Here is an 11771-nt window from a genome sequence, read left to right on the forward strand (position 1 = left end):
TTATTCTGAGTAAGACAATATTGTGATTAAGGTGTTTACATGAGTCGCTTTTAGGCTATTCCTTTCATGTTCCTGTTTTACATGTTATAGAACGTAGATCGATTAATGGCGCACGTCATTACGTCCACAAGCCACGCCGTCCGACGTTCCCTCCAGAATTTCACATATCAACATACAGTTCGTCTTTGTTATGTTACCGTATACAGTTTTGGGTGTTTCATTTTTAATTTAACGAAAGCTTCAAATGCAGGTAATTATTTGTCATGCTATACGTGCAAATAGACGACTGCTTGAAGCTGTGGGCTGCATCCAAAACTGCGTACTTACCTACTATATAGTAGCTGAAATACCTACTATGTAGTTGCTGAGATAAATGTATCTCGCCTACTATATAGTAGGCAAGTACGTGCATTCGGACGCAGCCGTGCTCTCTCGTTTACCGTCAAAAGGTTGAGCACTGCCGTGTGTGTACGTGTCCTGTCACAAAATGTGGTGAAAACTCCCACACGACGTTAATAGTGTGATTAAGGTGTGTACATGTCTATAATACATGCTGATAATGCGACTAAAACAGGAATACTCCACTTGTCTTAATACGATTTGTGTTTACTTCGAGTATGACTTTAGTCGGATTAAAGTCATCAATAATCGCTGTTTACATGCTAATTTCTTAATCAGACTTTTGTCTAAATCGGGTTAATATTGGAATATTGTCCATGTAAACGTACTGATAGTCATCTAAATCCAATCAGACTCAACTCATCTGTGAATCAACACAATGCTTATCATTTTGTTTACTGTGCTATTTCACACACTGGCTGTTTTATCTTGTCATGTATTCTTGTTATTTATTGCTATTTACTGTAAATTACTCATACTAATTTTTTAACAGGTGCAAGCAGGATTGGGAATTACGCCCTACAGCATATATTCTAATTGCCCTACAAGCGGGTAATAAAACCGCTCCTCCCATGTTGCCCATGATTTCTCATAAATACACATAAGCTAAATGAGCCTTCACCAGAAAACCTGCTGGTATGAAGTAGATGGGAGAATCCAAGAACATGGTGCTGAATGGAAGGAGACATGGCAGTAGGTTCTCCAGCAATCAGCCCGTTGGGAAGACCAGGCTGCAGAATGGCCAGAGGGCCCACCTGCGCCAGAGCAAAAGCTCCCCTAGTGGCAGGAGATGCAGCCGGCGTAAGTGCTATAGTACAGTCCAAAAAAAGAAAAGGAATGCCTAAACTATTCGTTATACTGCAGGTTCATAGTAACTGTTTTCAGCTATTATCAAAGTATGCTTTGTTGTTTGTTAGGTGTCATTGGTGTAGCCCCAGAGCCAGAGAGGCGCCATGTGCCCTCATCAGGGATGACTGCTAAGGAGCTGTGTGAATATGACGACCTGTCCACCAGCCTGATTCTGGACTCTTACTTGGGTTTTCAGACTCACAAAATGAATATGAGGTTTGTATTTCTTAAATTTACTTTTGGCACACAGAGCTGTCATATCACTCATAACTGCTGGCTAGCCTTCAGATAACACAGTCAGTACATGTGCATAACTTTTATTATAATTCACCTTCTTAGGTTTCGCCCAATCAAGGGTCGGCAGTCGGAGCTTAGAGAAGTGATTGAAAATTTAAAGAAGAATGACAACCTGGAAAAAGCATTCCAGGCTTTGACCTCTGCAGACTGGAGAAGACATCACTTTCTTAATAAGACAAAGGCCCAGGAGAAGCTGTTCAAAGCACATGTAAATATTTTACAATAAGTAAATAATACAAATGTGGGCACAATAATGCTAGGGATATACTTGACATACTTGACATAAAGGTGCTTCTGCAGTTTCAGCAGCTACATGAGTGGCATTGTACACATGGTTGCCACATCCAGCAGGATTACTTGTTTAGCAATATCATGCACACTTTTTTTGACTGTGCAGCAGCACAGAGATGTTAGACATGTTGTCATTAGCAGCATCTCTGAGCAAAACTACAAGTTCACCAGTCTAAATTTTATTTACTAATCTTAATCCAGAAGTTTGGTACCGAAAACAGACCTGCGAGGTTTGAACTGTAAAAGAGAACTCAGCTCAGTTAATACTGATGAGCTGTTTAGAATAGTATGGTGGTACTACGCTACACCAGTGGATCGTGTTCATTTTTTGGATATGAAAAATTGATATGCCAGATGAACATATACATGTGAGAGCCACCTTGCCTACTCATACTTTAGCAAGTATAAACCTGGCCTATACTTTCTCAGAGCTGGTCATAAAATTAAACAGCACAATTTTTTCTGTGCAGGTCTTTGTTTACTTGCGTATGTTTGCAGCAGACAGTGGGTTTGAGATTCTTCCATGCAATCGCTATTCCTCTGAGCAAAATGGAGCCAAAATTGTAGCAACAAAAATTTGGTAAGCTGGATGGCATCTGATCATTCAGGCTGTCTTTATATTGCAAAATTCTAGCAAGTGTTCCTCATTTTTGTTCTTGTACTTAAGGAAAAGGAACGATGAAATTGAACACCTTGTGGGTTGCATTGCTGAGCTGTCTGCTAATGAAGAGAAGATGTTGTTACGCCATGGAGAGAATGACTTCAGTGTCATGTACTCTACGCGTAAGAACTGTGCTCAGCTTTGGCTGGGACCTGCTGCTTTTATTAATCATGGTATGTATCCTGCATTTTCTGTGCCTCAGAAACGAATGAATATACCATTTAATGGTATATTTTTAACATACCTACTTGAAGAGTACCAAGTCTAAGTTGTATTTGAACTTATGACATATTCATATATCAAATTCTATTTTTTGGTCCTGAACAATATTCCTTTTTATTAGTCTCTGATAGTCAGCCATCTGATGACATCAGTGTGTGCCTCTAACTAGTTGACCAGGGGTCTTCAGTCTTCTTCAGAAAAGGCCAGTGTGGCTGCAAGCTTTTGTTACAGACAAATTGGATGCACACTTGATAGTTGGTTGGAGACCAAGATGAACTGATTAAATGAGTAAAATTATGCATGGCTCCTGTTTGGTTGGAATGAAATCCTGCAGCCACACCATTCGTTTATGGATAAGATTGAAGACCCCTGCTTTAGACCCTTGTTACAAATTGAACCATTGACTACATATAGGTGCAGTTCACAGTTTCACCCAAATGAGCATTCGTATCAGTTCCCCACTGGATGTTCCGGCACAGCTCAGATTGATTAAAGTTCGCATTCAGCAGGTAGTTTGCATAGGTAGATCATGTTAGCTACCCAGGGTTAGAGAATAGCTATTCTCTCTGAATCAGTACATTCTGAAGAACACGTTCAAATTGTCAGGTGTGGTAGGAGCAATTGGAGGCACACACTGATGACATCACACGGAAGTGATTGATTAAATGGAATGTTGTTTCGTTCCATTTCCTACTTGAATAAATTACATTCAGCTAAGTTATATAAAACTTCAGCGCAAGAAATTAACTCTCAGTGCAGGGCTATTGGCAAAATGAATTTTGCTTTAGTAGGCAAGAAGGCAATAAGGAAGGGCCAGTGGAGAATCAGCAGAAGGAGCAAATGCAGCAGCAAAGAGAGGAGATAGAGGAGGAAGAGGAGAGAAAGAAGACCAGGTAATTGCAAGGGCAGAAGCTAAAAAGGATTAAATAGATAATATGAAATGCACAGACAGGAATTTTAAGCTTCAATACTATATTTGCTCCACTGCCTCTAGCACACCTGGCACAGTTCCTTGTGAAATGACTCCTGGATCACATGGCTTAGTGTTGAAACAGGGAAAAGAACTGAATCCTAAATAACTTCATGAATTGAGAGCTAGAAAAAATCTTGACTGTAACATGATATGGACATGCAAGTTCATTTAGTACTGGGTAGGTGTACCGAATAATTTGGCATATAAAGCCACTTTTCCACTCCATGGTACGGCTCAACATGTCTCGGGTCGCTTTATTTTTCTGAGCTTGTTTTTCCACTGCAGTTTAGTGCCACCTGAACATTGGTGCCATCTTCCACTCACCTTCATGCAGGAATAATGTTGTATTATCGAAGTCCTGTACAAATATGGCCTGTATTCCAAATGCCTTTCCTGTTCACCCAACATGGACCATATTAAGGGCCCAAAAAGTGAGCCAAGTCGAGCCATGCAGTAGAAAAGTGGCTTATGGTGCACTATATACAGTACTGTTTAAAGAATTTGATCCCTTTGATTTTCTGTTTGTGCCATACAGAATGGTTTCAGGTGATAAATGGAACAGCATAGCATTTTTCCAATAAATGTTTTTTTTATTTAAGAAACAAAGTTTCCCAACACCCATATCACACGTGAAAGCATACGTTTGCTACTAGAGGGCAAACGTATGCTAGAGGGCAGGGCCAGTTCTCATGCATGTCATGCCATGCATGGTTGTTTCACTTTCAGCATTCCAACTCAGATTCCCTTAAAAAGGGTGAAAACATGGTGATGTGCAATCCAGAAAGCACAGTTTTACCCTGTAGGTGTCCTTTGCAGTAAGCGTCAAGTAGGGCTGGGCTGTATGGCAACATAATGTCAATATTGTTATAAATTTTGTTACAATACATGTTCTTTTTTTTTTTTTTTTAATCAAATTTTAATTAATTTTAATTTTCTCATTTTTTCCAGTGTTGTTTATTATTTTATAAATAAAATATTATTTTATTTTTATTTAAGTACAAAAAAAGAAATATGTAATAACATCATGAAATAGTTATATTTTCATAAAAAATAGTATTATTGTTTATTGTTATTATTATTATTATTAATATTTTTTAAAATATAAATACAGCACTACTGTTTTGCCCTACAGTTTGTGAGCAAACCAATATGCATGACAGGTAATACTAATGTAAATGAGCTTTCCTGAGTATGAATGTGGTGAATCGATGAAAAACAAAGATAAAATAAAACCGTTGTCAGAAGCTTTAAAAGTGTGGCTACTCAGGTTTACCGTGTGTAGTATTATGTTTTGTAATATTACACAAGGTATGAAGCAGGGATGTAACTTGGCCTAGGCATTGGAGGCTGTAGCCCTGAAGTTTTTTTTCTTTAGCCCCGAATAATTTTCCACTAGGTTTGTCGGTTTGTCACTAGGTAACTGAACATCAGTAAAAGAAGACGGCGGTGTTGTAATTTTGTATCTTCACTGAATGGAGGCGAATCAGACAGGGTTTACAGGAAAATACGTGGAAATACTCATGATTTATTGGCTGACAGTCTCTCAGTTCTGACAAATGCTAGCTCACAGCGTGAGGGGGAAAATGGATATGCGTGTTTTTTTTGTTGTTGTTGCTGTTGTTTTTTGTTGTTGTTGTTTTACCAGTAAAGGGGGTGAGACTGAAACACTAACATCCTCTGATGCTGAGCAGGAAAACAAGGTGTTTAAAAGTCTATACGAGTTCAAGTTTACGTGAACATGATACGAGCAGAGCATAAGAAAAGATAATGTACTTTGCATGGTACTGTAGCAACTAAACCCATACAATGATAGCTTAGTTGTGCCTCTCCTTGGCTAGTGACACCAAACTAGCCTAGTTAGAAAAGTTTTGTATTTTACTGGTCTGATAGACCTATAAGCAGTGATAATACCCGAGGAAAGTTTTATGATAAATCTAACTTTTTCTGATCATGTTATACATTGACAGCTAAGTTACCTCAGCATACATAAAACAAAACTTAGGCTACTGGCTGAGCTGGAAAAATGCATGGAAACAGTTCATTTAGAAGTATTTTTTTTTAAAAAAACAATTTTTTTGATTGAGAAGAATCTGGGCTCAGCCCCAAATGTTTATCAGTCCAGCTAACATCCCTGGTATGAATCCATTTATTCTCAACCATTAATAGCCACTAGATAAATAACATCACATTTAGCCACAATATATTTGATTTGACAACAACATTGATTTTTATACATATTACCTGGTCACAATCCCTCAAATACTCTTTATTCCTGCATTTCAGTATACATGTACACCAGCCAGCCTAACTTCCATCACTACTGCAAAAAAAACCATCACTAAGTGGAATAAAGTTAGCTATCAAGTAAATTAAAACACATTTTGTCTTCTCTGTTACAGATTGCCGGCCAAATTGCAAGGTTAGTATAAATTGATAATGAGCATCGATGGGTCATTGCTTCTGTTGAATATTTATTTACTGCATGGAAAAAAAAACGAATAGAGCTTATGGAAAGGTTTGTTACAGTTTGTATCCACAGGTCGAGACACTGCATGTGTCAAGGTTCTGCGGGACATTGAACCAGGGGAAGAGATCTCATGTTACTATGGAGATGGCTTCTTTGGAGAAAACAACGAATTCTGTGAATGCTATACTTGCGAAAGGTATTGTATCCCTTCTGCATGGCAACTGAATATTCTGAATTCATTTTGTAACAAAGAATTAAATTGTTTTCCTAGCAGAAACCTTAGGTTGTATGCAAAGTAAATGCCTATGACCTTGATGCATCTTTTATCTGATTTCAGGCGTGGCACGGGTGCGTTTAAGTCAAAAGCAGGACTGCCTGTCGAGGTTGCAGTGATCAATAGCAAGTACGGCCTGAGGGAGACTGACAAGAGGCTCAACAGACTGAAGAAGCTGGAAGAGGGCAGCAAGAAATCAGACAGCCAGTCTGTTGCCTCTGAAGCAGAGTCTCAGGAACCACCTAGTGGACATACATGTAAGAGAATGATAAGACTGGCCTTTAATGACTTTAATGTGTGTGGGTATTCTTTTGTTTGTTTGGAGAAAGTGTATAAATTTTTCATGTTTATGTTCCCATTAGCATTACGGAAGAGGATGTCGCAACCCTGTCTCAAAGCACACTGCAAAGGCAGAGCTGTGACAAGGCAAACTCGGCCAAGCACTCCTACCTCTACCTCACCCCCTAAACGAAGTCAAACAGCCAACTCAAGTTTACCAAAGAGACTTAAGTCAAAGCCTGCACAGCCTTTGTCTAAAGGAAGGAGACGGCGTCAAGCAGCAGTTCTGAAAGCGCCAACCAGAGCAAGTGTAGGGAGCTTGAACCTCAAGCAGCCTTGCAAAAGAGAGGCGGACAGTCGAGTCCCTCAGTTCTCTGGCTGCAGGGGTGGCATTAAGCCTGCTGCAGATCATGAAAACAATCAGAACTCCCCAAAGGGTGCTTCAGCCTGCAAGGGCAGTGTGTCTTGCCCATACAGAACTCGCAGGTCCAGCAGGACCTCTCTCGGTGCTCATGAGCGTGATGGAGGCAAGCGTGGCTCAAAGCCAAGCAGCACAAACAAGGTTGTTGGTAGCACGGCCCTCAAAATGGAGCCTGATGGTTTTGTTCCCACAATGCCTGGCCATCAGATGAACATCCCCAGCCTTGAGGCCAGCTGTCCCAAGAAAGGGACATGCCCAAGACGGAGGAGGACGATAAAACAGGAGGAAACGGGCACCTACATCGACGATCTTCTTCAGGACGGGGTGCCTGACCTGCGACATGCAGCACATACTGCTGACATGGCAGAGTGTGCCAAGGTGCCACTTGCCCTGCCAGAACGGCATTATGAGGGCTTGGCGGAGAGTTCCAAGGTGTCACGGCGCATGAAGGGGGGCAAGAAAAAGCGGCGCATCACACGCTATGACGCACAATTAATCTTGGAGAATAACACAGGCATCCCAAAGCTGACACTGCGGCGGCGGCATGACAGCAGCAGCAAGAAGAAAGAGCATCGAGATGCCAAGGCTGTGCGACGCTCATCGAAGATCAGCATCAAGTTCAGCAAAGAGCGGGAAAATGAGCATGCTGGCCTGTATGTGGCCAAGCTGAACAATGGTTTTGGTCATGGACCTCACGGGAGCTCCACCAAGCTGAAGATCCAGCTAAAGCGTGAGGAGGATGTGACTTTCACAGGTTTAGTCAAGAGGGAAGAGGGTGAAGTTCTGGAGAGAGAGGTGGGAGTTCAGATGGGTCGGAACATCAAGGAGGACTCGCTGACTTCAGAAGATGAGGAGGAGGACTACTTTGACAATGAGGATGACTTCATCCCTCTTCCACCAGCGAAACGTCTGCGGCTCATTGTGGGCAAAGATTCCATAGATATTGACATCTCCTCAAGAAGGAGAGAGGACCAGTCACTCAGACTCAATGCCTAAGCTATGTAAATAACCCTCAGTCCTACCAATTATGTGTTCATTTTGAATGACTTAATTTGAATGTGGAGTAAGAATGGCAAATGTACAGTGAAATCAACATGAGATATCTTTCTATACATTTTAATGGTGGCACTTCTTTATTGTTTATTCTTCATGAATATAAATATTGTAGAAAGTGTACAGATGTGTATGAATTCTATTTGTCAATTTAATGTGCAGATGTTAGTCGGTGTTTTGTCCAGGTTTGCAGTTTTATTCCATTAGAGGGATAGTTCAATCAACACTAAAAAGCTAACAGGGTGATGAAAAACCATAGCTGGGGTGGTCCGATCTTCAATCATTATTGGGCATTTTAGCATGTTTTGGTGGAACTATTCCTTTCACATCTCAATCTGGTGAGAGAAAGAAGGGCTGGAATCTGTTCATCTTTTTTCACAAACATGATGCATGTGTTCACCTCTGAAGCTAGCTATCAGTTTTTTAGTTAAACAGCAGTGTGTGGGATCTTGTTTGATTCACTGTGTCTGAAGGGAATATTAAAGAAGTCAAATTGGTAATCTGGTAAAAAAAAAAAAAAAAAAAAAAAGTCAATAAAATCTCCCTACTGAACTTATGTTTGAATATTGGCATCACATTATTGTGTCCATCCAAAGGCCATGGTGCTCACTGTTGTGGCCTGTGATCCATCTGGCATTTTGTGTGACTTGAAATCCCATAGGAAAATGTTTTAAAATTAAAGCCAATAGAAATTGGGCCATGTTAAAAACATCATGTAATCTATTCACAGATTATATCACTAGGATTTGTCAACGAGGTAATTATTTAAAGCATTCAGTCCTTTATTTTGTTTCTCACTGTATGAGTAGGCAGCTGACATTTATCTTGTTTATTTTTTATTATTTGTTCATCTGGTACCCTTAATGCTGTCTGTAAGCTAAGACAGTTTGTCAGACTCTAGTTTTCATAAGGATCACAGCAATCTCCCAAGATGTTTCTCTTTAGAATAGGGACATAACAACAATGTGTGATGTATACATGCACTTTGGGGAGGGAGGGGCTTGCTCACTGTATATTCTGGAACCTGTTTTTATTTAACTCTTTTTGAGTACTTGAAAATATTAAAGTCATTTTTTGAGATGTCTGGCTGCTGCTTCATGTGTCCTAGTTGTCAACATTTGTAGCAATCTGCTTGACCGCTAGATAAAGCATTTTGGTACTTTAACTCGTCTTCTGATGCATAACAGTGAGTTATTTAGTAGTGTACTGTGTAGTTTGCAGCCGTACTGCTGATTTTCCATTCATTTTTGAAAGGGGTCTTTTTATCAGTAATGCTAAATGAATAACACTGACCCCATAACATATACACTCACTGGCCACTTTAAAAAGAATACCTGTACTCCTACTCATTCATGCAATTATCCAATGAGCCAATCATAGTAGCAGTGCAATGCATAAACTCATGCAGATACAGGTCAAGACTTTCAGCTACTATTCACATAAAACCAGGGCTGCTGGAGCAATGGGGGCAAGCTGGCATTTGACTCGGCACTTCAGCGGTAACAGACAGGTCACGACATTTCTCCTAAAGGGGATCTCTTAGGAGTGATAAAGAGTTTAAGGTGCTTTGGCACTCACTGACGCTTAATAATTGTGTGTTGAATCAGCATGTTTCAATATTGTATTCAATAAGTGACATAATGTTTCTGTGTTTAAATATTGTATTCAATAAGTGACATATGCACATATTCTGTACTCTACACACATATTCTGAATTGATTATAGGAACATTCCTCCAATGACATTCTTCAAATAAAGTAAGTAAGACTTGCTTGTTTAGCTTAACAGAGTTACTAACATGACAAACAGCCTATTGTGGAACGTGAACATGTCTTCGATTTTTAAAACTTATTTTAGAATTAGTGCTCTCTAATTTTGAACAAATTATTAGCTGTTATTGGCTCCCTGAGGAGTAAAATTCAAAATGAAGAGTGTGGGGTCAAAAACAAATTACTCTGACGTTCATTAAAAGGTGTTTTGTGCCCTGTTATTGTATTATAATCAGACCCTGGCTCCATATAGTGCTAAAAGCAAAATACATAGTCTATGTTTTTATAAACAAATGACAGATATGATCGCATTACGTTGACCAACATGTGACCAACATGGTTGTTCTTGCCAGACAGGTTAGTTTGTGTATTTCAGAAACTGATGATCTCCTGGGATTGCACGATAGTTTCTAGAGTTTACACAGAATGGTACGAAAACAAAAAATTTCCAGTGTGCAGCTGTGGGCTACAACAGCAGAAAAACACATTAGGTTCCCCTCCTGTCAGGTAAGACCAGGAATCAGAAATTACAGTAAGCGCAGGCTGACTGAGACAGAACAATTAAAGATGAGAGAAAGACCAGGTGATGTTTAATTTACTACAAATACCGTTTCATACATAACTTTGTGACTTTGTTCTCGGAAAGTGTGCACACGCACCAGAATGTGATTCTCACTGCATAAATATGACCTAAAACATCATCAGATTTTCACACAAGACCTAAAAGTAGATAAAGAGAATTCACACATTTGTGAGTGGAAAAAGTATATGAACCTTTGCTTTCAGTATCTGGTGTTACCACCTTTGCAGCAACAACTGCAACTAAATGTTTCTGGTAACTGTTGATCAGTCCTGCACATCGGCTTGAGGGAATTTTAGACCATTCCTCAGTACAGAACAGCTTCAACTCTGGGATGTTGGGTGGGTTTCCTCACATGAACTGCTTGCTTCAGATCCTTCCACAACATTTCTATTGAGTTAAGGTCAGGACTTTGACTTGGCCATTCCAAAACATTAACTTTATTCTTCTGATAAGTTTCAGGCATGACCTCTGTGTCTCAATTCTGAACACAAGTTGTTTTGTGTTCTTGGTATGTGTTGTTTTGAGCATTCCTAATCACCCCGCCTTTCATCCTCACTCACTCTCTCTCTCGGTTCTTCTTCTTCTCCTCTTATTATCTGGTAGACCAGACGTCTTTTAGTTCTTATGTCGCTCGAACATAAGTAATAGATGTTTTGATTTTATCTGTGACTTGTTCCAATTTACATTTATCATTCTTTATCAATATTTCTCTGTGTATATATACTATATTTTCTGTATCATTAAACTAAAAAGCTTTCACTGAACAATGGTGTCAGTGTGACTTCTTCCTGGGCCTAGACAAGAGGAAATCAGCCAGTGCAGGGTCCAAATTCTGGTTCTGTGACAAAGAACATAACAAATTCTTTAACCATTCTTCGGTAGAATGACTTGTGTGCTTAGGGTCGTTGTCTTGATGCATGACCCACTATCTCTTGAGATTCAGTTAATGGCTAGATGTCCTGTCATTTTCCTTTAGAATCCAGATGCAACAAAACAGGCCCAAACCACGTTAATACCACCACCATGTTTCACAGATGGGACAAGTTTCTTATGCTGGAATGCAGTGTTTAACTTTCTCCAAACATAATGCTTCTCATTTAAACCAAAAATTCTATTTTGATCTCATCCATCCACAAAACAGTTTTCTAGTAGCCTTCTTGTTGTTAGCAAACTGCAGACAGGCAGCAATGTTCTTTTTGGAGAGCAGCGGCTTTCTCCTTGCAACCCTGCTAT

At 39.7% G+C, this 11771-nt stretch overlaps 1 protein-coding gene across 1 annotated transcript; it reads left to right on the forward strand.

Moving 5' to 3' along the window:
* The first annotated feature begins 1037 nt into the window (after nucleotides 1-1037).
* On the forward strand, nucleotides 1038-8811 carry kmt5b (lysine methyltransferase 5B). Its single transcript, XM_053623116.1, is given in 9 exon segments — nucleotides 1038-1200; nucleotides 1317-1464; nucleotides 1588-1753; nucleotides 2307-2416; nucleotides 2504-2670; nucleotides 6092-6111; nucleotides 6219-6355; nucleotides 6497-6690; nucleotides 6796-8811. Coding segments are annotated over 9 exon segments (2439 nt in total). The 3' UTR covers nucleotides 8130-8811.
* Nucleotides 8812-11771: the final 2960 nt, after the last annotated feature.

Source organism: Ictalurus furcatus, chromosome 4 (genome assembly GCF_023375685.1).
Source record: "Ictalurus furcatus strain D&B chromosome 4, Billie_1.0, whole genome shotgun sequence".
Classification (NCBI taxonomy): Eukaryota; Metazoa; Chordata; class Actinopteri; order Siluriformes; family Ictaluridae; genus Ictalurus; species Ictalurus furcatus.